Source organism: Carcharodon carcharias, chromosome 5, assembly GCF_017639515.1.
Source record: "Carcharodon carcharias isolate sCarCar2 chromosome 5, sCarCar2.pri, whole genome shotgun sequence".
Classification (NCBI taxonomy): domain Eukaryota; kingdom Metazoa; phylum Chordata; class Chondrichthyes; order Lamniformes; family Lamnidae; genus Carcharodon; species Carcharodon carcharias.
The window spans coordinates 140,855,345-140,881,378 of NC_054471.1; the positions used below are offsets into that span (position 1 = coordinate 140,855,345).

Here is a 26,034-nt window from a genome sequence, read left to right on the forward strand (position 1 = left end):
AGCCTGCAAAATAACATGTGTCTTAGTTTTTTTTTTGTTCCTGTATGTCTGCTGTTCTAACCCTCAGCTAGCTGAACAACTCTCTCCCCTCCCTGCAATTTTTACTCTGCAGTTGCAACAAGCGTGAAGCACTAAAATGGGGTCACAACAGAAAAAATTTTGGGAAGCACTATTCTAAACCCTCCAGTGAAACAAAGATAATCTTAACCTAAATTTCCTTTTGGAGATTATTTTGTGACTGGCATTATCTCATTTATTTTAAGTGATGTTAATATCATACTGATTCTGTGGTCTATATTCTTGTTTTTTTCAATTCCTTAAAAAATACAGTGGGTGAAATGAGTTTTTAGCAGCAGCTTGAATTGGGCTTATAGTGATAACCAGTTTTATACCCATAGTCAATGGAAAAGAAATTTGGGTAGCATGTAAAATGGGATTCTGATTCATGTTTACCTGTTTTATACTAGTAGCTGTTACAATCCCATGGAGAACAGTAGCTTTTTAAAAGAGATGAATTTCCTTGCAACCAATGGAAATAACTGAAGGATAAGATTTCATGTTTTAAGACTTTGACTGTAACAAACAACTAAGATTAACATAGACCCCACATTTACTTAACAGGCAACTAAGACACTAGACTAAAGTAAAGGTACTTTCGGATTAACTAACTAATGTAATCAAGATACATCCTACAGCCCTTTTCGCTGTGCACCCCACTTCTGGCAGACATATAGCATTACAAGAACAAGTCTAAAATTACTCTTGGCTCTCCAGCATGCTAGTGTCCTTTGAAAGTCATGTCACTTAACTTGAGCCTTCCAGATCCGTCTTTTGCTAGTAAGGCCCCCCTGGGTGATTCCTTGTTCCTCAAATCTCCAAAAATCTCGTTGGTTCTATTCCCTTCATTTTCGAACAGAACACCAGCTATGAGAAGCTTCCTGCTTGTTTGTTAACAAAAAACAGTCATTCTCTGCTTTTCACTACAGTAGCTGCTTTGCTGTTCCACACAAGAGTATCTGCCTAGTCTCTCTCTCCCTCTCTCTGACTCAAAAGAGCAGTCCTTTTTCTTTGATTTACAGTGTCAAGGTGCAAAAACTGTCACTTGATTTCAATAGGTCTCTGAGTTTCACCCCTATGGCAACAAGATCACATAGGCATATCTTTGTGCTTCTGGAATTCTCAATTTTACTTTAATTTAAAGGAGACATTTTGAAACATAATCATATTGTAAAGGCCAGCGTTCTGGACAAAGCAAAGACTAATTTTATCCTCACAATTGCTTTCTGTCTTCTGAAATATAACCAACAATGATCATCTCTTTGAAGAACTAAGATGGAGCCGTTAAATCTATGAACATTCTTGGCCTCACAAACTGCAAGTCTTGCAATATAAAGTGCCTCTAAGCAGCTGAAATTTCTCTTTTTTATGTGAAGTATTTCTTCTTATCCACACTGAGGGGTTATTTATACTTTGGACATGTCCCAGTGTGGGGTATAATGGACTGCCGATCTAAAGCTCACAGTATTCCGCCCACACTCAAAGTGAAAATGTTCCATAGATTCTATATTGTTTCCAAATTTGGAGCAGCACCTCTGGCACTCCATTTCACTCCTAGATTGTATAAAGGAAATTTTTTTCATTTGATCTGCAGCCCTTGTCTTATCTTAACATTTCGCCACCTCTGCAATACCAGTTTTTCCTATTTATCAATATTACTAACATAATTTCTCCTCTAAATTCCAGTCTCAAGTAAACCATTCTTCGTGTCTTTCCTCCCCCTTATAACAACTCCTTATAACAACACGCTGTTGAAATCAAGCATGGTATCAAACTCTTAACTCATTCAGGACCTCAAAATTATAAAGATATTTTCTTATCTGCCTTTGCTTTTTCCTATAATCTTTAGATTTTAAAAGCTTCACTACTTCCTGATATACATATTGGCCCTGAAAATCCTTGCCTTGCTCCACTGAGATATGCGTGGCAGAATGGGTACCATTGACCTCTGTTCCTATCCCTATCAGTATATCTGGAGTGAGAGCGAGGCCAATGCATTTACATCTATCGGGCACATGAATCAGCATGGTTATATCTTGGCTGTCAAATAGGGATGGGGATATGGGAAATCCAAAGCCCAATAGCCACTTCAGGACCCTGCTTTAAAAGAAGGGGACAATCCAAGCATTCTGCATTTTTGGGATCTTCCATGCTGTGACCCTGCCCCTGGAATTCTCGGCACCTCCTCCAAGCTAAACCCGGTGGCTGGTTCATCCAGCTCTATGGACAGAAAGGAAACATGAACCAAGGAAATTCTCAATGCGGGAAAGCTTTCCCTTTGGGTCTGCCTTCTGTGTCATTGGAACCATTTTCGGGACAAATCTACTCTTAAGCCCCAGCACAAATTTGCAGCCACAAGACTTCTGAGCGGAGACCAAGTATTTTTGGCTCCTACCTAGTTTTCCATCACTGTAGGGCGTCTAATGCCTGACTTCTATCTTCCATTGCGATGGGCAGTGCTATAGGTAAAGAGCAAGGGAGTGTGTCTAATTGTATAGCTCTTTCAGAGAGCCAGGACTGGCAAATGGAGCATTGGCTTCTATACCTTTTCATCTCTGAATTTCTAGTTTGAATGTTGCCAAGTCTGACAGGAATGAGACATTCTCATGTCTCTTATATTTTTAAAGGTCTTAATTGAAATTACTTCTGAACTCAATCTACTTCATTGGAAGAATGAAAATACAGTGTAGCAGCCTACAAATGAGCACGGTCTTATTTTGAAAAGGCAGAAGTATGAATCAAGTGGCAATTGAAAAAGTGGTACATAGATAGCAAAGGGACATTCACCTTAGACTGGGGCTAATACATTTTGTGTATTTAAAGGAAGAGAGATTTAACCTGTATCTAACTTGTGTAAAGTGACCTGAAAATCCCAGATCCTTACACTGATGTCAAATGTACAAAATCACCTGCTGCTACCATCCCTCAAATGCTCAAAAGCATTCAATTAATTTGATACAAAAACAGATGCTGGAGATCTGAAATAAAGACAGAAAATTCTGAAAATACTCAGCAGGTCAGGCAGCATCTGTAAAGAGTAATTAGATAATTGTACTTGAACTTAATCTTACATGATCTATGCAATATCAATACTGCTAAATTATTGTTTTCAACTGTTAACCAGGAAGCTCTGGTAGCTGCTAAAGATGCTCAGAGAAAGCTGACTGATGCTGAGCAATGTCAGTCAAAGGAGGCCCTCTGGGAAGACTGCAAGCCATGCTTGAAGCAAACGTGCACACAATTCTACTCAAGAGTTTGCAGAAGAGGCTTTGGGCTGGTTGAAAAAGACGTAAGTACTGTAATATAGTAAGAAACCTGTAAGATTATTGTGATTTGTCAAATGTTTGTCGATAACACTCTTGTTAAATGGCTTGGGACGTTTAAAATGCAAGTTGTTGTTTGAAAGAAACTGAAACTTAACTGGATATGTGAATCGTTTCATTGATTTGAATGACTTTGCCATCTTTATGTTGCTGTCTCCATAAAATCTACTTACTACTCAGGTTAACATCACATACCAATACAATGGATCCATATCAGGAAAGGATTAATAAGCTGAAGGCTTAAGGGGTGAACACTAAGGGCTAAATTCTCACCAAGTCGAGAAGGCTTGGAAGCCCTTAAAAAATGGCATCCAGGACTCAATTCTGGGATTCCCGACCCCATTCCCTGGGTTTCCAATTTTCGGGAGCAACTTTTAAGGGTGCTGGTTTGGGTCAAAAGCCTGCACTCTGCACTCCCAACCTGGCTAGCTCCATTGAGGAGGGTAAGCTTGTCCGAGTCCTCTGCAATTTTCATGGAGCTGGGCCAGCTTTTCAATGAGTCACGGTTCATGGCCTCTCAGAGGTGTTGTGAACCATAGTCTGCATAGGATCTTTTGGAAGGTAAGTGCAAAAGGTCCTCCTTATGCCACACCCCACCACGCCAAGATATGCCACTCCATAATTCCCCATGGCCCCTATGCCCCCGGGATCACACATCAAAGTGGTAAAATCCTTAATAATGGGTAAGTTATATTTTTGTAATTAGAAACCTCACTTCCAATTTCAATCTACAATCCATTCCGAAGATGTAATTATAGGCATGCTCAAAAGGGCCAGCTCACACACTCAATGTCAGGAACACCCTTCTTATTTTAAAAGGATGGCTTCACCAGTCTTGAAGAGAACAAGTCTTAGGAATAATGGTCAATCTTGCTGACCTCAGGCTTCAAAAGCAAAATACACAGTTCCCTACTTAATTTTTTCACTAAATCCTATCCGACCTCACACGATTGCTGAAGTCCAAATTTGGGTGGGTAGTTGGGGTACAGTAGTATCGTGGTAATGACTAACAATACAGAGGTCATGGACTGAAATTCCACCATGGCAAGTTGCAAAATTGAATTGTTGTTGTCAAATCATTTATGGCCATGAAAAACTGCCAAATTATCATTAAAAATCCAATTGGTTTGTGAATGTACTTCAGAAAAGGGAGCTTGCAAACACTGTGCAGTCTGATCGATTTGTGACTCCAGTCCCATACCACATCTTTGACCCCAAGGGTGGGATTTTCCAGCCCCCTCTGCCGCCAGGATCATCCGATCCCACCGAAAGTGGCCGGGCTGCCAAATCTCCTGCAGTGGGTCCCACCACAACGGAGCCAGAAAATCTTGGCCGTAGTGATCTCTGAAGTAGCACAGTGTTAGTTTTCACATGTGTGCTGACAATCCCCAGCTCAACCTCATCACCAACTCTCTTGATTCCTCCACTGTCGCTAACTTATCAGACTGATTATCCAATGTCAAGTACTGGATGAGCAGAAATTTTCTCTAATTAAATATTGGGAAAGCATTTGCCGTTGTTTTTGGTCCCTGCTCCAAACTCCATTCCCTGGCTTCCAACTCTATCCCTTTCACTGGCAACAGTCGGAGATTAAGCCAATCTGCTTGCAACCTTGGTGTCACATCTGATCCCAGGATAAGCTTCCAACCTCATTCTTGTGCAATCACTACGACTACATTATCACTATTTTCACCTCGCTAATGTTGCCCCTGTCTCAGGCTGCTGCTGCAGCCCTCATCCATATCTTTGTTATCTCCAGACTTGACTATTCCAAGACAGTCCCGCCTGGCCTCCCACATTCTACCTTTCATAAACTTTGAGGTTATCCAAAATTCTGCCGTCCGTTTCTTAATTTGCAGCAAGTCCTGTTCCCATATCAGCCTACATTGGCTACCGGTCAAGAAACATCTTGATTTTAAAATTCTCGTCCTGGTTTCCAAATTCTCCTCCAGCCTCACAACTCTCCCAAGATATCGGCACTTCTCTAATTCTGGCCTCTTGTGCATTCGCAATTATAATTGCTTCACCATTGGTGGCCATGACTTCAGCTGTCTAGGTCCCAAGCTCTTGAATTCCCTCCCTTCATCTCTTCACCCCCACCACCTTGCACCCTTCTTTAAGATACTCCTTAAAACCAATATCTGTATGCGGCTCGGTGTCATATTTTGCTTTATAATGCTATTGTGAACTGACACTGTGTCCGGATGTTCGAGAAGTGTCAGGGTCTGTTTTTTCAACTTTCAAATGGCCAACATTCCAGGGTGGACAAAGAAAACACGTTAAAGACACTCTGAAACTCTTCTTGAAACATGGCTGCATTGGCATTCACGCCTAGGAGGAACTTGCTACCAGTCATTCAAAATGACAATAATTTGTCCATCAAGCTGCATTGCACTTTGAGACAAATGTCTTAATGACGAGGCAGAGCAGCAGCAGAGAAAGAAAAGGAAGCAAACCCTACACTCCGGATCCCACTACCTTGTTGGACATCCTGCCACATGCACCCAAAAATGGTCAAGAATCTGCCTATTCAGTCACAGAAAGACCCATGGCAGAAACCTGCAACTCTCCATAGATGTCATCCTCAAATCGAGGGACTGCTGCCACCAGTGTTCCTGTGCTTATGCTCATATGTGAAGGAGGGCTAGCCATTTTAGTGAAATACAGGATTCGCAACTGGCAAGGCAGGTGGGCATAAACTGTGGGGAAATAAGAGCAGTAGGAACAAAGCCAAATCCATAACATTGATGGGAGGCTTCAAGTCAGACCAGGTTAAGGATACTTTCTGATGATGTAGCCTTCGAGCAATGCTGCTGGAGGGTCAGAGGCATGCCCTCATTCCAAACTTCTTAAACTGCTTCATTTCTAGGCATCCCTCCATCATAAGGTCAGGAATGGAACTAGTCCCCAATGATTCCAAATGTTCAACATCATTCACAACTCCTCTGATGTTGAAGTATTCATGGCAGTCTGCAGTGGGACCTGGACAATAACCAGGTTGCAGATGATGGATAACATTCATGTCCCCAAATAGTGCCAGATAATGATCATCTTAAATAAGAGAAATCCCAGCCATCTCTTCCGACCTTCAATGAAATTTCCAACATGGAGTCCTCCACCATCAATATTTTGGAAGTCACCATTGATTGGAAATTTAATCTTAAAGAACAGGGCAGAAGCTCTATAATTTGCAATGAATGACTCACTTCCTGCCCCTCAAAACCTCTCCACAAGCTACAAGATCAAGCCAGAAAATTGAAGAAATAGTTATCAATCTAGACAGGTGCAGCTACGGCTACACTAGGGAAACTCAACCTTTTCCAGGAAAGAGCATTTCATTTGATTGACATTCCTACAATGGTCTCAGTATGCACTTCCTCCAGCACTGACACATTGTGGTTGTGGTATTTACATTCTGGAGCAACTGCAGCAATTCATCACCTTCCTGTTAAAGAGAAAAAGATTAGAGAACAGAGGAATGTATTAATGTCTTATTTTTAATTCACTGAAAGATGCTTCATTGGTTTTATTTGCATGCTGATATTAGGAGTTGTATTGTCACTGCTTATTGCATTGTTGCAAAATTGGAGAATGTAGGACTTCATGCATTACATTGTAGGGAACACTGCTCACTGGCATCCCACTATTGTCTGATTTTGATTGAAAATTGAGGGAAATATCCGGTTGTTTTTCAATCATTAAAATGTGAATAGTGTTCCAGCATGCAACAGAATCTATTGTAAGGTTAAAAGATTTCAATTTTTGGGATTTGGCTTTGTTCCTACTGCTCTTATTTCCCCACAGTTTATGCCCACCTGCCTTGCCAGTTGCAAATCCTGTATTTCACTAAAGTGGCTCGTCCTCCTTCACATGTGAGCCTAAGCATAGGGTTTCAGCAAGCAATTTGACTGATGAGAACATGACAGCCGCAACTGACCCTGCCCTCATCTAACACCCACATACACAAACACACACACATAAACTGCCTGATCAGGGCTGGATAGTCATCGGGAGCAAGAGCAGTAGCTAATTTTCGATCTTAATACCAAATATTGTTCCTGGTCTATGTGGTTCAGCACCTAGCAACTCTTTCTTTTGAACTATCAGGACCCTGTTAGGTCTGTCTCTATTTAAGATTGATGCAGTTGTAACATCTGTGAGCATGCTGACAGTGAGAGTAAATTATATGAATATTTTATTATCTTCTCTAAATAAGAATTTCCTGACATTCAGAATAATTTATTTGTAGTAAGAAATAAATCGTTGGAATACATGTCTGCACAATTGATTTGGTTGTAAGTCAGCAGTGGGTTTGCTGAAAACAGGTAGAAGTGCCAAAGTAACTGAATAGAATTCTCCTCATGTTTTCATTTAGCAGGCCAATTTCTTTGAAATAAGAGGCAGGTTGGGAATCAACAATAAACTCCTACTGTAAATCTGCCATACAATTGTTCACCATTCACCTTTGGAAGTTAAACTACTTACTTTTTTCAACAGGTAGAAAGGTTCTTTAATGAAACACCACTGGCTTCTGTATGGGTCAATGGGGATAAATTCGACTCACTGGTTGAAAAGAATGCAGAGCAGGGTGAACAATTTGAACATGTTGAAAAACAGTATGAAGACATCGATGAAATGTTCAGAGAAAGCATGAGAGCGTTTGATGGAACAGATAGATTGATTGATCATCCCTTCAGCAACTTTGGACTTTTCCCGAAGCACTTCTCTTTGTTTCCAGATTCATCCCTTTCCCCCTTTAAACCTTCCATGTTTGACAGTCATGGGATGCTTTCCTCTTTCTTCGATATGACTCAGCGGATGTTTGAAAAATTCCACAAAATTATGCATGATGTTGAGTTAGATAGAGGAATGTATCATGAGATAGGTAAGAAATATCTGGGCGTGGGAGTGGCCTGTTATACAATCAGTTTAAGAACGATACCTTACAATTCCATACATCTTAGCCAACTGTCAAGTTAATCACCATTCAATGGAGTTAGAAAGAGGGAATGTGCCAAATCCTTGGCGTCATAAAAGTGCCAATAGGGCTGATTTTCCTGGATTTGTGGGGTCTTGTTAAATACCAGAAAATGGTCCAGTGGGAGCATCTGCATCTAAAGGCGCCTGCTGGATTTTAAAGGATTATACTGTTTTCCACAGAATCCTGAGTGAGCCTCAGAAGTGGAAACTCCTGGTGTGAGGAGTCTCCAACTCTTTCCACTTTTTTTAAGGGTCAGGTAGAAGTTTCACACCATTTCAGATCAATCAGAAATGACTACAGAAAAGTATGAGTGTAATCCAACCAGGGATTTTGTTGGAACGCCATCAAAATTCAGACCTGACTGTAACCAACTAGAGCTTGAAGCACTCTTAAAGTGCAAGTGTGCATGAAACAGCAGTCATACCATCTAACAGTTTTAGTTCTTTCTTGGGATGTGCTGACTACGCCAACATTTATTGTCCATCCCTAATTGCCCTTGAGAAGGTGGTAATGTACTGCCTTCTTGAACCACTGCACTGGTAGGTAAACCCACAGTGCTGTTAAGAAGTTCCAGGATTTTGACCCAGTGACAGTGAAGGAATGGCAATATATTTCCAAGTCAGGATGGTGAGTGGCTTGAAGGAGAACTTGCAGGTGATGGTTTTCCCACGTATCTGCTGCCCTTTCCTTCTAGGTGGTGGCGGTCATGGATTTGAAAGTTGCGATCAAAGGAGATTAGGTGAGTTGCTGCAGTGCATCTTGTATATGGTACACACTGCTGTCACTTTGTGCCAGGGGTGGAGGGATTGAACGTTTAAGGTGGTGGATGGGGTGTCGATCAAGTGTGTTGTCTTGTCCTGGATGGAGTAGAGCTGCACTCATCTAGGAAAGTGGAGAGTATTCCATTACATTCCTTCCTTGTGCTTTGTAGATGGTGGACGGCTTTGGGGAGTCAGGAGGTGAGTTGCTCTCTGCAGAATTCCCAGCCTCTGACCTGCTCTTGTAGCCACAGTATTTATATGGCTAGTCCAGTTAAGTTTCTGGTCAATGGTAACCCCCAGGATGCACTTTGATGATGAGCAATTTAACATTGGTAATGCCATTGAATGTCAGGGTGAGATGGTTAGATTCTCCCTTGTCGGAGATGGTCATTGCCCAGCACATGTATGGTGCAAATGTTACTTGCCACTTATAAGCCCAACCCTTGATGTTGTCCAGGTCTTGCTGCATTTGGATATGGACTGCTTCAGTATCTGAGGAGTTGCAAATAGTACTGAACACTGTGCAATTATCTGCGATCATCGCCACTTCTGATCTTATGATGGAAGGAAGGTCAATGATGAAGAAACTGAAGATGGTTGGGCCTAGGACACTACCCTGAGGAAGTCCTGCAGTTCTGTGCTTCAGGGAGCTTTCACTGCATGCACAAAGCACACATGCGCGTACTTCAGCGCTCGCGCTCCTTCCGCCCCTGCCTGGCAGCACTGCAGCACATGATTCATGCTGGCTAGCTGTTAATTGGTCAGCCAGCGAGAAATCACGACCGGGCCCAATTGCGGGCGGTCGTTGGCTTCCCGACTACTTCTGAGCCCGCCCGCCTGACAATCAGAAAATCCTGGCCCAAGAAACTGAAAATATAACAAGGAACAGTGAGCGCAGATTCCAAGAGGCAATGACCAACCTTATTGAATTCTTTGAGGAAGTAACAGAAAAGGGATTTAAGAGTAATGCAGCAGACAGATTATATTTGGATTTCCAAAAAGCCTTTGATAAGCTACAGCATAGTAGATCGTGACGATTATGAAAATATGTAAACTCGGGGAATAAGCAGCAGAGTGGATAGTAATGGCTATGAAGCAGAAAATAGACAATAAAGGTTAAAGGTAGTTACTCAGGTTGACAGAAGGATCAGTGCTGGGACCACTGCTGTTCATCATTCACACAAACAATTTGGAATATGAAAGCGGAAATACAATTACAAAATGTGTGGCTGTCAGCAACTTGGCAGTTGTCATTAATACAGAGAAGCACTACAACAAAATACAGGAAGGCATTAATAAACTTGCAGAATGGGCATGTAATTGACAAACAAACTTCAATATAAATAAGTGCATTTTGGTTAAAAGAAGAAGCATTTACTCAGCAATGACCTGCTCACTGATGCTCAGTTCAGAGTCCGCCAGGGTCACTCAGCTCCTGACCGTATTACGGCCTTGGTCCAAACATGGACAAAAAAGCTGAATTCCCGAGGTGAGGTGAGAGTTACTGCCCTTGACATCAAGGCAGCATTTGACTGTGGTATATAGGAGCCCTAGCAAGTCCATGGGAATCAGGGGGAAAACTCTTCGTTTGTTGGAGTCACACCTAGCACAAAGGAAGATGGTTGCGGTTGTTGGAGGTCAATCATCTCAGCTCCGGGACATCACTGCAGGAGTTCCTCAGGGGAGTGTCCTCGGCCCAACCATCTTCAGCTGCTTCATCAATGACCTTCCCTCCATTATAAAGTCAGAGGTGGGGATGTTCGCTGATGACTGCACAATGTTCAACACCATTCGCGACTCCTCAGATACTGAAACAGTCCATGTTCATACGCAGCAAGACCTGGACGATATTCAGGCTTGGGCTGATAAGTGGAAAGTAACACACTTGCCACACAAGCGCCAAGCAATGACCATCTCCAACAAGGGAGAATCAAACCAGCTCCCCTTGACATTCAATGGATTACCATCACTGAATTCAGCACTATGAACATCCTGGGAGTTACCATTAGCAGAAACTGAACTGGACCAGCCATATAAATACAGTCACTACAAGAGCAGGTCAGAGGCTGGGAATCCTGTGGAGAATAACTCACTCTTGACTCCCCAAAGCCTGTCAACCATCTACAAGGCACAAGTCAGGAGTATGATGAAACGCTCTTCACTTGCCTGGATGAGCGCAGCTGCACATCACTCAAGCTCAACACCATCCAGGTCAAAGCAGCCAGCTTGACTGACACTCATCCCTTCACTCCCTCCACCACTGGACACACAGTGGCAGCAGTGTGTAACATCTACAAGATGCAGCACAGCAACTGACAAAAGCTCCTTCAACAGCACCTTCCAAACCCGTGACCTCTACCACCTAGAAGGACAAGAGGAGCAGATGCAATGGAACACTACCACCTGGAAGTTCCCTCCAAGCCACTCACCGTCTTGACTTGGAATTGTATCACTGTTCCGTCACTGTTGCTGGGTCAAAATCCTGGAACTCCCTCCCTAACAGCATATGGGCTGTTCCTACACTACAGGGACTGCAGCAATTCAAGAAGGCAGCTCACCACCACCTTCTCAAGGCAATTAGGGATGGTTAATAAATGCTTGGCCTAGCCAGTGACACCCACATCCCATGAATGAATATATAAAAAGGAGGAAACATACTGCTTGGAAAGTAAGCATCTGAAAGATGTAGAGGAACAGAGATCTGTGGGTAGATCACTAAAAGCAGTAATATATATATTAATGAGGCAATTGAGAAAAGCAAACAAAAGACTTGTTCATTTCTAGAGGGATAGAATTGAAAAGCAGAGAAGTTAATATTAAACTTGTATAGAACCTTAGACAACACTTCCCATGAAACCCTCTTTTGATTTTACTGATATTTTGATTCCTTGTTTAATAGATGGACAAAACAGGACAAATTCAACAGAAGGACAGGATCAATTCATCTGCCGTGAAATACGTCGGAACTCTTCTGGGTGCATGAAACTTTCAGACAAGTGTGAAAAATGCAAAGAACTCATGTCCTTAGGTAAATTAAAGCATTCAAGTGATTAAATTCTGAAAGAGGACGAGAAAATAAACTAACAAAAGTCCTTTTTGCTATATATAAAGACCTGGGGCTGAATAATATGCTGCGCCAACGGCGAGGTCCACACCCGGAAGTCAGCAGCGTTCCGACTTCTGGGCCCGCCATCGCTCCACATCCGATAATATGGTAATTGCCATGAATTAGCAGCAAGGGCAGGTTACAGACCGTCATCCCACCCGACGAGTGCTGGAGGATGGGATGGCCGGTCTCTGAGGCTGCAAGCTGTGACCCAGCCTGAACAAGGTAGCAGCCAGCACTTTAAAGGGCCCCCTGGCATGGGACAGTGTCAGGTGACCCATCTGATGGTCAATCAAGTGCATCTACTATGCATAGTGAAGATTTGTGCATTTTCTAGTCTGGCCAGGTAAGTCAATTTAAATTTTAACTAAAGTAAAGTAAAACACTGCGGATGCTGGAAATATGAATTAAAAACAGAAAATACTAGAAAAACTCAGCAGGTCTGGCAGCATTTGTGGAGAGAGAAACAGAGTTAACATTTCAAGTCCATATGACTCTCCTTCAGTGATGATGAGAGGTAGAAATGTGATGGTTTTATACTGTTGAAAGTGGGTGGAGTAGGTGAACCAAAGTAGGTCAGGGATAGGTGGGAGCTCAGGGCGGATTTGACAAAGATGTCATGGACACAAGACAAAGGGAGTGGTAATGATAGTGTTAAAGACTAAGGCAGGTGCTAATGGTGGCAAAAAGGTCAGATAGCAGCATGTGTTAATAGCAGAGTTCATGGTCTGAAGCTCATCGGAAGATGGGCTGCTGTTCCTCCACTGGAAGAACAGAACTTCATCTTCGGATTAGACACTTTACAGCCTTCTGGGCTTAATACTGAGTTCAACAACTTCAGACTGTGAACTCTGTCCTCCATTTTGATATTTCTTTTCCAACCTCCTCCCTCCCCTCCCCCCACATGGCCAGTTTCGTAACTTGTTCTTAAGTTTTGCTTTCAGAGAGTGCTGACCCTTGTTCTGCCACCAACGGTTAAATGAAAACACTGCTTTCCATTAGCCAATATCCAATTTAAATTCACATTGAACCACAATAAAATCCTTCTGGGGTTCAGATAATGCATTTCAATTTTAAAACTCAATGGCATTCTCTCATAACAGTTGAGAGACCAGGCTCTATTGGATCTAGCCTCAATGAGAATGTTTACACTGTGTTTAATTCATATTATGTTTTAATATTTCTTTGCTGCCAACTTTTTTCCAAGGAAATCATAAAAAAATACATTCAGCTGTTGGCCAACAGTCATAGCCTGCCAGGATCACAATGAAAAGCTCCTTCCTGTTTCACACAGGTGATTGAGTAAACATATGTTTCTTTAGATATAAGCTTTGGCTTAGTGGCACACTCTTGCCTCTAAATCAGAAGGTCATTGGTACAAACCCCACTCTAGAGATTTGAGCACATTATCTAGGCTGACATTTCATTGCATGATGGAGCTAGTTCTGAACTGCCTTTTGGTTGAGATGTTAAACCAAGGTCTCACTGCTGTTTCAGGTGGAGGTAAAAGATCCTATGGTATTTTTTGAAGACAACCAAGGGTGTTTTCCTGGTCTGCTGACCATTATTACCCATCATAACTTTCAACATATTGTAAACAAATTATTTAGAAATGCAAGCCCTTTCCTTTCCCATTAAAATGTATTTTGTAATACCTTAAATTAAATTCTTCTTGTGAAGTATTGAGGGATTGCCGGGCTGGTGGCTTCTACATTAAGAAATAGTTGGAGATGCAGAGAAAGAAAATTGCTCTGACCAAAATTGTATATCTGTTAAATTATTAACAGTTCACCTTGTCTGTTTATGTCTGTGTAATTGCTGTGTTTTGCATTTCAACCAATTAAGCATATGCATCAATTTTAAGTTGTGGTAGAAAAGAAATTTACTTCAGAATTGAAGATCCTAGGTAAACATCAAAATCATAAAAATAACACAAAGCTGTATTTCAAATAATTCATGTGTCTGAGTCAGAAGCCTGAATGTGATGTGATGTGGAGTGATAATTACATAGAACATCATGGACCTTTTCTTTCTCAGCCCAGGAGTCCATGCCTTACAACAAATCTCTGAACTCTGCTCTAAGGAGGAATTATTTCCAGAGCAATAGCTGCAAGCCAGATAGAATTAGTATTTCATTGCTAGTTATCCTACAGTCAGCTATTTATTATTTTGGTATTATTTATGGACCTATTTTGTGGTAATACAATAGAAAAACAATTTGGATGAAGTTTGATGTTAAACGCTACAAGCTATCTACACCATATTATGATAAATAAAAGCTCAGGGAAATTAGATTAGAGTAAATGGGCATAATTTACATTGTCTGTAAGGCATTTTTCTGTGAGTATGACTATGTCAGACTGTTGCTTGACCAGCCTGAGACAGCTCTCCCAGTTTTGGCACAAGCCCCCAAATGTTAGTAAGGAGGACTTTGCAGGGTCGACAGAGCTGAGTTTGCTGTTGTTGTTTCCAGTGCCTAGGTCAATAACTCTACCAGGTTCTGTACCACTGGTTGGGCCTTGCATGCAGTGGGCGAGTTACCGTTAAATTATCAAGGCATTGCCCAGGATTTTCTGTCCCTTGCATCACATATCGCCTTGGTGTATTGGAGGTAGTATCTTTTGCTTGAGTCACTAAACTGCCTGCTCAGATACATGTAAATGGTTTCATGATATGATTCAAAGAAGAGCAAGAGAGCTCAAGCAGTAGCCTAGCCAGCATTTATCCATCAACTCACACAGGTTAACTGCACCATTTTCCCATTGCTGTTTGTGGGACTTTGCTGTGTGCAATTGCCTGCTGTATTGGCCCGTGTCCTGACATGAAAGGTGCTATACCAAAATGTTTTAAACTAGTAAATCTATTATGGACAATTCAGTTCCAATCAAAGATATTGTTTTCTCATAAATGGATGAACTGGAAGTAATATGTTGGAACATAAATGAAGAATGAAACTAGAATGTTTAAAGCATTAGGGGATAGTTGAAGTGAGTAGCATTATTATATTTAATGTAGGTAAGTGTAAGATGGAAAAGGGGATAAAGAGTTACGCTGACAGAGTTAGATGTTGTAATGGTTAAGAAAGAATCAAATTGGATAAAAATGAATACATTCAAACTAGAAAAAGCAATATAAATGAATAGAAAATAAGTTAGTATCAAATTCTGCTCTTAATTGTGATTCTCTTTGCTTTAACTGATCAAAACATTTTAGAAGCTGCAAGGCAATTCTGGTCCAAGTACTATAATCGGAAACCAGGAAATTATTTAGCAATTTCTTCGAAGAAAGTTCATGCCATGAAATAACAAGATTTTTAAAAGTTGCTTATTATAGAGGGGGAACCTATTTTTTGTCATTTACCCAGAAAGTTCCTTCACCCTGCTAGTTTCTAAATTGGGTATTAACAAAGTAGAATTGTGAATAGTCACCCATCTATTAATAATAAGCAGCATGATGTTATTTTAATGATTAGGATTTTTCTATGACTCATTTGTTTTTCTCCCCTTCATTTCAGAGTGTTTTGATATGGATCACAAACCTTTACGAAAGGCGTTTGAAGAGGCTCTGTCAATGGCAGAGCATTTTACAAAGAAATATGATAATCTAATGAAAGAATTTCAGCAGAAGATGGAGAATAGCACCAAGGAGTTAGAGATGCTGAACAAACAGTTTGGATGGGTGTCTAAACTGGCAAATTATACACAGAGCCCTGATGGATCATTTCATGTTAAAGCTGTGAGTTTAAAGGGCAGATACACATGACAGGTGTATGCAACTTTTCAAAGCTCAAAGGCCAGAATAACATGTTGTATATCAACAAAGTGCAACAGCTTTTAAACATAAGTATAATTTTTCTGATCCCTAAAAACAGGTGCTAAACAGGGGCTGAGGAACCAAATAATGTGGCTAAGAGCAGAAAAAAATTTCTGCCCAATGTCCAACCATTTTCATCTGACCTGCGCTCCATTATAAGGTCAAAGGTGGGATGTCTGCGCTACTGATTGTACGGTGCTCAATACCATTTGTAATTTCTCATAAAAATTAAGTCTTCCAGATTTGCATGCAGCAAGACCCAGACAACATTCAGGTTTGGGCTGATAAGTGGCAAGTAACATTCATGCCACACAAGTGCCAGGCAATGACCATCTCCAACAAGAGGAAGTTTAACCACCTCTTGTTGACATTCAACGGCATTACCATTGTTGAATGCCTCCATCAACATCATGGAGGGGTAATCATTGACCTGAAACTTAAGTGAATCAGCCACATAATATCATGGCTACAAGAACAGGTGTTCTTGGCTAGTGACTTGATGTGTAACAGACAAGGCACAAGTCAGGTGTGTGATGGAATGAGTACGATTCTAAATACACTCGAACTTGAGAAATAGGAACAAGATTAGGCCATTTTGCCCATTACGTTTGCTTCACCATTCAATAAGATATTAATGATCATCTACCTTAACTCCACCTTCCCACACCATTCCCATTTCCTCAAATTCCGTTGGTATCCCATCTACTACATTCACTCCTTCCAACACCGATGCATAGTGGCGGCGGTGTGTACCATCTATAAGACACACTGCTGTGTCTCACCAAGGTTGCTTTGACAATGTCTCCCTGACCTGTAACTCTTATCACACGGAAGAACAAGGATAGCTGATGGCATGAGAACACCACCACTCTCAAGTTCCCTTCTATTTTTAACATATTCATGCGATGTGGGCTTCACTGACTGAGCCTGCATTATTGTCCATTCCTAGTTGCCCTTGAGAAGGTGGTGGTGAGCTGCCTTCTTGAACCGCTGCAGTCCATGTTGTGTAGGTAAACCCACAGTGCTGTTAGGAAGGGAATTCCAGGATTTTGACCCAGCGACAGTGAAGGAACGGCGATATATTTCCAAGTCAGTTTGTGAGTGACTTGGAGGAGAACTTCCAGATGGTGTTGTTCCCATCTGTCTGCTGCCCTTCTCTTGTCCTTTTAGATAATAGTGGTCATGGGTTTGGAAGGTGCTGTCAAAGGAGCCTTGGTGCATTCCTGCAGTGCATCTTGTAAGTGGTACACACTGCTGCTACTGTGCATCAGTGGTGGAGGGAATGAATGTTTGTGGATGTGGTGCCAATCAAGTGGGCTGCTTTGTCCTGGATGGTGTCAAGCTGCTTGAGTATTGTGGGAGCTGCATTTATCCATCACACTCCTGACTTGTGCCTTGTAGATTGACAGGCTTTGGGGAGTCGGGAGGTGGGTTACTGGTTGCACAACTCCTAGCCTCTGACCTGCTCTTGTAGCCACAGTATATATATGGCTATTCCAGTTCAGTTTCTGGTCAACGTTTACCTTCAGGATGTTGATAGTGGGGGATTCAGTGCTGGTAAGGCCATTGAACATCAAGGGGCGATGGTTGGATTCTCTCTTGTTGGAGATGGTCATTGCCTGACACTTGTGTGGCACGAATATTACTTACCACTTGTCAGCCCAAGCCTGGATATTGTCCAGGTCTTGCTGCATTTAGACATGGACTGCTTCATGTCACATATCATCCTTGCTTGGCCCAACACCACCTTCTCAGAGACAACCATGGATTTTGTAAAATGGGAAAAAAACTGACAGCTGTCATTCTGCCATCTGCCACTACTATTTGCAGAAACATTGAAGCTTTCTCATTGTCGGAACAATTAATGCAGTGTGTTGGAGCTTCATAGAAATCTGCAACTGCAACAACCCACCCTCTCAGATGGCACTTGATACCAGCCTGCAACTTCACAATAGCACAGATTATAGCTCTGATGACAATAGGGGATGATTAGATAGCAGCTGTTAATTTAAGAGGTTAAACAGACTCCTCTCACTTCCTCCAAATAAAAGGTGTGGCTATGGGTACCCGCATGGGCCCCAGCTATGCCTGTCTCTTTATGGGGTATGTGGAACATTCCTTGTTCCAGTCCTACTCCGGCCCCCTTCCACAACTCTTTCTCCGGTACATCGATGATTACTTCGGTGCCGCTTCATGCTCTCGTCGGGACTTGGAAAAATTTATTAATTTTGCTTCCAATCTCCACCCCTCCATCATTTTCACGTGGTCCATCTCTGACACTTCCCTTCCCTTCCTTGACCTCTCTGTCTCAATCTCTGGTGATAGACTGTCCACCAATATCCATTACAAAGCCACCGACTCCCACAGCTATCTCGACTACAGCTCCTCACACCCCGCTTCCTGTAAGGACTCCATCCCATTCTCTCAGTTCCTTCGCCTCCGTCGCATCTGTTCCGATGATGCTACCTTCGAAAACAGTTCCTCTGACATGTCCTCCTTCTTCCTTAACCAAGGTTTTCCACCCACGGTTGTTGACAGGACCCTCAACCGTGTCCGGCCCATCTCCCGCGCATCCGCCCTCACGCCTTCTCCTCCCTCCCAGAAACATGATAGGGTCCCCCTTGTCCTCACTTATCACCCCACCAGCCTCCGCATTCAAAGGATCATCCTCCACCATTTCCGCCAACTCCAGCATGATGCCACCACCAAACACATCTTCCCTTCACCCCCCCTATCGGCATTCCGTAGGGTTCGCTCCCTCCGGGACACCCTGGTCCACTTCTCCATCACCCCCTACTCCTCAACCCCCTCCTATGGCACCACCCCATGCCCACGCAAAAGATGCAATACCTGCCCCTTCACTTCCTCTCTCCTCACCGTCTAAGGACCCAAACACTCTTTTCAAGTGAAGCAGCATTTCACTTGCATTTCCCCCAACTTAGTCTACTGCATTCGTTGCTCCCAATGTGGTCTCCTCTACATTGAAGAGACCAAACGTAAACTGGGCGACCGCTTTGCAGAACACCTGCGGTCTGTCCACAAGAATGACCCAAACCTCCCTGTCGCTTGCCATTTTAACACTCCACCCTGCTCTCTTGCCCACATGTCTGTCCTTGGCTTGCTGCATTGTTCCAGTGAAGCCCAACGCAAACTGGAGGAACAACACCTCATCTTCCGACTAGGCACTTTACAACCATCCGGACTGAATATTGAATTCAACAACTTTAGGTCGTGAGCTCCCTCCCCCATCCCCACCCCCTTTCTGTTTCCCCCTTCCTTTTCTTTTTTTTCCAATAAATTATATAGATTTTCCTTTTCCCACCTATTTCCATTATAAAAAGAGAAAAAGGGAAAAAAAATTTTTTTTTTTTACATCTTTTATGCTCTCCCCACCCCCACTAGAGCTATTCCTTGAGTGCCCTACCATCCATTCTTAATTAGCACATTCGTTTAGATAATATCACCAACTTTAACTTTAACACCTATGTGTTCTTTTGTATTATTGTTGTTGACATCTTTTGATGATCTGCTTCTATCACTGCTTGTTTGTCCCTACAACCACACCCCCACTCCACCTCTCTCTCTCTCTCTCTCTCCGCCCCCCCACACACACACCTTAAACCAGCTTATATTTCAACTCTTTCTTGGACTCGAACTCAAGTTCTGTCGAAGGGTCATGAGGACTCGAAATGTCAACTCTTTTCTTCTCCGCCGATGCTGCCAGACCTGCTGAGTTTTTCCAGGTAATTCTGTTTTTGTTTTTGTTTCCCTCCTTCATTTCATCACATCCAGGAGAGTCTGAATGTTGAAACGGAATTTTCTTTTTCCGTGTAATTCCCTGCTCCTCCATTTGAAAACTTTACAGAAGCGCAGGAATCATCCATTACAGCTACCTAACAGTCAACTCACTGTGCCAAAAACTCGTCTAATTATTCATTCCTCCAGTCTGTTGTTCTTGCTTTTTAAAGACTGCAGTCATAATTCGTGAGCCTTTGCCAGGGTGCTGCCATGGGAGTTGTAATTCTGAACAGCAATAGATGTTTAAATAAGGTGATTCTGCAATTCACAGCAGAATCAACACTCGATGCAAGAACAGGAGTAGGCCATTCTGCTCCTCAAGCCTGTTCCACCATTCAGCTGCGTCATCTTAGCTCCATTTACCTGCCTAGGCTCCATATCCCTTAATTCCATTATGTAGAAAATAGATGAATCTTAATTTTGATGTCATCAATTGACCTAGTGGCAACATTGTGGATGATTGTTCCAGATTTTCAGTATTGTTTGGGTGAGGAAGAGCTTCCCTCACCTCTGAACAGCTGAGCTCTATTTTTGAAGTTATGCCCCCTTGTTCTGCACTCCCCCGTCAAGGAAAAAGTTTCCACCTACCCTATAAATCCTTTAATCATCTTAAACACCTCAATTGTTTCACAGCTGAACTGTATATAATTTAGAGAATACAAGCCTGGTTTATGCAACCTGCCTTCATAATTTAACGTTTTTAGCCCAGGTATCATTCTGATGAATCTGTGTTGCATGCACACCAAGGCCTATACATCCTTCCTGAGGTGTGATGCCCAGCACAGAATGCAGTACTCCAGATGCAATCTAACTGGAACTTTATGCAACTAAAGTATAATTAAATCTCCCTGTTTCTCTACTGACCCCAGCTTCTTACCATTTAGAAAATAAATCAGATTGATTTTTCTGATGTTCAAATCCTACTTGTCCGCATTGAACTCCATGAATCTTTCAATGACCCTTTACAACTTTCTGCTCCCATGTACACTTCTTACTATGCCACCCAGCTGGCTGCCTTTAGTAAATTTAGTTAATGACTCTCTGTAGTGAAAATCTGAGGCCCCAGTAGAGATTCCTGGGGAACACCACTACTCACTTACAGCCAATTGGAACATATACCATTATCCCTACTCTCTGTCTCATACATCCTAACCATTCTTTACATGTCAGAAATTTGCTTTCAGTAACAAGCTCTTCTATTTATGCCAACACCTCTTAGGTAAAAGGTTATGAAATGATCTCTGAAGTAAATATCCATTGAGATTCTTTTACTTACTGTATTAGTGAAAAGTAATCTAAAATTAATTTACTTTTAATTTTCCTCATATCTCTGGTACTTGATCTTCTTCCTCCACTGTGAAGACTAATAAGAAAAAAGGTATTCATTTACTAAGTCTGCCATTTATTTATTTTCAGCATTGACAGGTACAGGGGGACATCTGTCTCAAGGGTGCAGTCAGTCCATGTTTTTTTTATTCTTTCACAGGACGTAGGCATTGCTGGTTAGGCCAGCATTTATTGCCCATCCCTAATTGCCCTTGAGAAAGTGGTGGTGAGTTGCCATCTTAAACCTCTGGAGCCCATGTGGTGTAGGTACACCCACAGTGCTGTTAGGGAGGGAGTTTCAGGATTTTGACCCAGCGACAGTGAAGGAACAGCGGTATATTTCCCAGTCAGAATGGTGTGTGGTTTGGAAGGGAGCTTGCAAGTGGTGGCGTTTCCACGCATCTGCTGCCCTTGTCCTAGGTGGTTGAGGTCGAGTGTTTGGCAGATGCTGTTGAAGGAGCCTTGGTGACTTGCTGCTGTGCATCTTGTAGATGATGCACATTGCTCTTATTGTGCGTCAGTGGTGGAGGGAGTGAATGTTTTCAGGTGGATGGGATGCCAATGAAGCGGGCTGCTTTGATTTGGATGGTGTCGAGTTTCTTGAGTGTTGGAGCTGCATTCATCCAGGCAAGTGGAGAGTATTCCATTACACTCCTGACTTGTGCCTTGTAGATGGCGGACAGGCTTGAGGGAGTCAGGAGGTGAGTTACCCGTCGCAGAAGTGCCCCATTAGAATTTAAAATAAAGGGCTCAAGTGGCCCATTAGAATTTCAGGGCCTTTTCGTTGGCATTTTTATGAAAAAATATTGAGGTTTTTTTTGTAAAGAAAAGAAAGCGTTCAACAACAGTGATTTTAATTTCACTATCTTCAGTATTTTTCCCTGAATTCTGCTGAAGACATTGACTGACATTGGGGTTACATTCCACAAGCAGCTGTAGCCCTCTGGTACCTCATTCAAATGATGATTCTTTACAAGTGACTAAATAATGGTTACTTTACACATTTAGCCTTAGCTTTAAAATAACCCCAACTGGAAAATCTATGAAAGGTCAAAGCCCATTTTATTAAGGCAGCACAAGTGAACCTCATCCATGGATGTACATTAATCAGCAGAGATCACATAGCAGGGCAGGTCCTGGGTGATTTTGCGCCTCCCGATTCCAAGGGTACTGAGATCAAGTGCTCTGATAGAAATTGTCTGAATTAGCACTGTGCTATCTTGTATCTTCATTTTCTGTACATTTCGCTACCACACCAGATGGTGCATTAGTTCATTGACTCATTGAAGTAGGAGGACATTGATATAAACAATTCCTTTTGTGTTTTATATCAATGTCTGTGCTGTGCATTACAAATCCAGTCTTTTCACAAAGGGGAATTCCTGTAAAATGGTTGCATGATTTGCATGTCATTTAAAATACTTATGCAGTAATGTCAAAGAACCAAATTTTGATATAGAATTATTTGCCAACGAGTGTGGATACAAGAAATTATCCTTACCTCCTTTATGTGTCATCTATTTTAAAATTCACATTAATGGGCAGAACTGTAGCAGCACCATGACTGATAAGCGGTGCGCAGTAAAAATCAATCTCTGTGCAAATTTGCTGCTCAGAATGTCAAATGCAACAATGTAACTGAAACTTGGATCTGCACATATGAAACAATCTTCAAACCCAAAACAGAGTAATTTCCACATTGGCCATTTGCCTGTGCCTATTTTATCCATGTTTATTGCTGTATTCATTTTGTTTTGGAACTCCAAGTTAAAACCTTCATTTAGATGAATAACTGTTGGTTATTACTCTGGGAAAACAAAAGTGGCTGATGAGTTATAGGGCAGGATTTTACCTCTTTTGTGACAAGGTGGGGGGTGGGGTGGTGGTGCGGGAAACAGACTGTTACTGGGTTCCGAACCCACCCCCGGGGGAAACAGTCACTCATCGTTATTTCTACGGGGGCACCCCCTTAAATGGCTGGCTCGGTGTCCTATTAAAGATGGTTGAAGTTGGAGGGATTTCCAGCTTGGAAAGAGCAGCAGGCTGTAATTGAGGACAAGTGCCCTCTCTCCAACTGCTTTAAATCTTAAACTTGAAGAAAAAGGATCTTGCAGCCAAAGGCCACCACTCTACAGGGCAGCATGTGGCTACTCCTGCATCCAGGCAGGGAGGGCCTAGGCCTGCATGGAGTTCTGACCCACAGGGAGGCCACTTCCAGGCACCTACACTGGCCCCTGTTGCCTGTGCGAACTTGGAGGCCCTCCTCATCGCACCCAGCTCCCAGACACCATAGCCTTTTGGCACAGACGTTTTAATTCTCTCATTTCTCTGAACTAAGGAAATGTAGTGGGAGATATCAGTAGGGTGATAATCAGAAATCAATGGCAAGATGAAGTAAGATAGAACAAGATACCATTTAAGTTGACTGTAATTGGGCTCAATTAACCTTTCCTGTCTGTGCTTGTTTGGGTCACGACACTCTTTTTCTATTCTGCTAGCTTATACACAACTGAATTGACTTAGATCATTTACACCTCCCCCCCCCCCCCATCCCAGATATTGTCAAGATCCGCAAACGATGGTCCATCCAAAGACACCGGTACCACTGTTACTGTCCAGATCTTTGATTCGCCTCCATTGACCTTCATGGTCCCAGGACAGATGCACTGGGAAGATCCTGAGTTCTCGGAAATGCTGGCACAGCAAGCATTGAAGCACTACAATGAGAACAGAATGTTACAAGGCTTGCCAGATCATAAGCTGGAGACCATGTGAGTATCACTGTTACTCATTATGGCACCTTGCATTTAAAGGAAAGATGTATTTTATGGAGGGGTGGTTCAGTATCACTGCATGTTACATTGCATCACTGTGTTGTCCAGTGACAGAATATGGCTCAAGCCCTCAGTTTCATACCTGGTGAATTTTTTATCACAGCCATACTACAGTAAGCTGATACAGAATGCGGAACAGGAAAATCAATCTTATTGCTTCAGTCATACACCTCATAGTTGTCACTTGCAGATTTGGTGGAAGCCTGGTAGAAGTTCATGCTGGCCAACAGAAATAAAATGCAAAAACAAATTTCCGTCCCTTTGTTCATCTGAGGAGCTATAAGAACAGAGCACTACCTCTCACACTGCCCTGTTTGAGGATGAGAACAGATCTGCCAGTTCTGCACTATAACTGACCTGCACTAAATTGCTTAACGTAATCATTGGATAGACTGTGGAGCAATATCCCACTCACTGTCTGGAAACACAGAGACAATTTGATTCTTTTCCTACATCTGGATATTCATGAACTAAATCATCATAGATATCTGGTGAGAGATTTGCTGACCCAAAAACAGAACAGTAAATGTTATGTATTTCAGTCTAATGATAACTTAGGACTCATTGCTAAGGTTGACCATTCGATCTGCTTTCTTGAAGATAACTTTCATTGGCCAACTGCCCCATAAACTCGGGGTGACCGGCGTACGCAATTTTTAAAAATAAATTTCTCGCCTACTGGCTCACCAAGGTCATCCCAACTCAACTTCCAACTGAGTGCATGAGTGCAGCTGTGTAGCTGAAACTTAACTCCACACGTGAAAGAAATAGGTGACCAACTCGCCTGCCCAAAACAAGCACAAGCCTTATTTCAATACATGGATTGGAGTCTGATGCTGGTTATAGGATCCCCAGTGCTATTTTCATTACCAATTGGCATAGTATGCACTGCGCCTGCTCTAACCATTGTTAATAAAATAAATTGAGTGACCCATCCTGCAGTGCTTAAAGGAGCTATTGTAGGTTGTTCAAAAAGGGATAGATTTCAAATTTTAAATGGACTTTTGTGGGCAGAGTGTTAATGATTCCTCTGGCTTCATAAAGGTAGACCCTGTGATCTCCGACTTCCATGTCCATTCCCCTGGATTGCTTCCCCCCCAGCCAGTTTTACCTGCCTTCAGCTGCTGGGTTTTGGTCCTTCTCCAATCAGGGAGCTGCTCATAATCTGTAAGCAACTCACCTTTGTTATGAAGCTCAACCACCAGAATTGGTTAGGCCTCAGAGCGACTCTATCAGATGAGGAATGAGCTTTGCCCTGCCCAATCCTACCTGATAGAATTGAGTACCCAAAGATTGAGCCTTTTTTCTCTCTGATGGCACAAATTTTATTTTTTCTCAATCATATCCTCATTTTTCTGATACTAAATTTGTTTTACAACAGGTACTGCTAAGCTACCAACATGTTTACGTGACTGAATCAGAATTCATAATTAATGTATTGTATTCTGTCCAAGTACAAGTACACATCTTCCAGGAAATGTTTTGCCGCAGGCATGCACACTTTCCAAAGGCCCTATCTCTATAAGTGGCTAGCATAATTGAGTGTTGTCCACTGCCAAGGATAAATTTTAATGATTGCTGGTACTGCTGCGGCATTCATTTGTACATGTTTGATCTATTTCTTCTCAAAAGCCTTACCCCAAATCTGCACCACTTTCACAGGAAAGAGGGATAAACTAATCTTTGCTTTTTTCCTCTCTGGTGTGTTCTCTGTTTAATGTGATTAGTATTTAAAATGTGACTATTATTTTTTCTTCTGAAATTGGGCAGAACATTTAGTTCTGTTGGACTATATTAAATATTGAAGAGGTGTCAATAATCTTCCTTTATTCTGTTACAGAGAAGCGTGAAGGGAGCAAGTTCTCACTTTACCTGCTTTGAAGACTACTTCCATAAACCTTATTGTTATAGCAAATAGGTTTACAGCACAAAGCTACTGAAAATCTCTCTGCACAAATGTGTTGCTGGCAGACTGCATTATGCTAAAATCCTTAAACATGAACTACTAAATAAATGCTATTGTGTGCACAAAAAA

General features: G+C 42.1%; 1 protein-coding gene across 4 annotated transcripts in view; it reads left to right on the top strand.

The window, feature by feature from the left end:
- clu (clusterin) overlaps positions 1–26,034 on the top strand; it is a 44,878-nt gene extending 18,844 nt beyond the window's left edge. For all 4 annotated transcript variants that reach the window (XM_041187995.1, XM_041187996.1, XM_041187997.1 and 1 more), the window contains 6 exons: positions 3,182–3,346; positions 7,878–8,265; positions 12,022–12,150; positions 15,743–15,963; positions 23,722–23,936; positions 25,840–26,034. In XM_041187995.1, the coding sequence (XP_041043929.1) occupies positions 3,182–3,346; positions 7,878–8,265; positions 12,022–12,150; positions 15,743–15,963; positions 23,722–23,936; positions 25,840–25,849 (1,128 nt within the window). In that variant the 3' untranslated portion in view covers positions 25,850–26,034. The remainder of the gene's footprint in view (positions 1–3,181; positions 3,347–7,877; positions 8,266–12,021; positions 12,151–15,742; positions 15,964–23,721; positions 23,937–25,839) is intronic.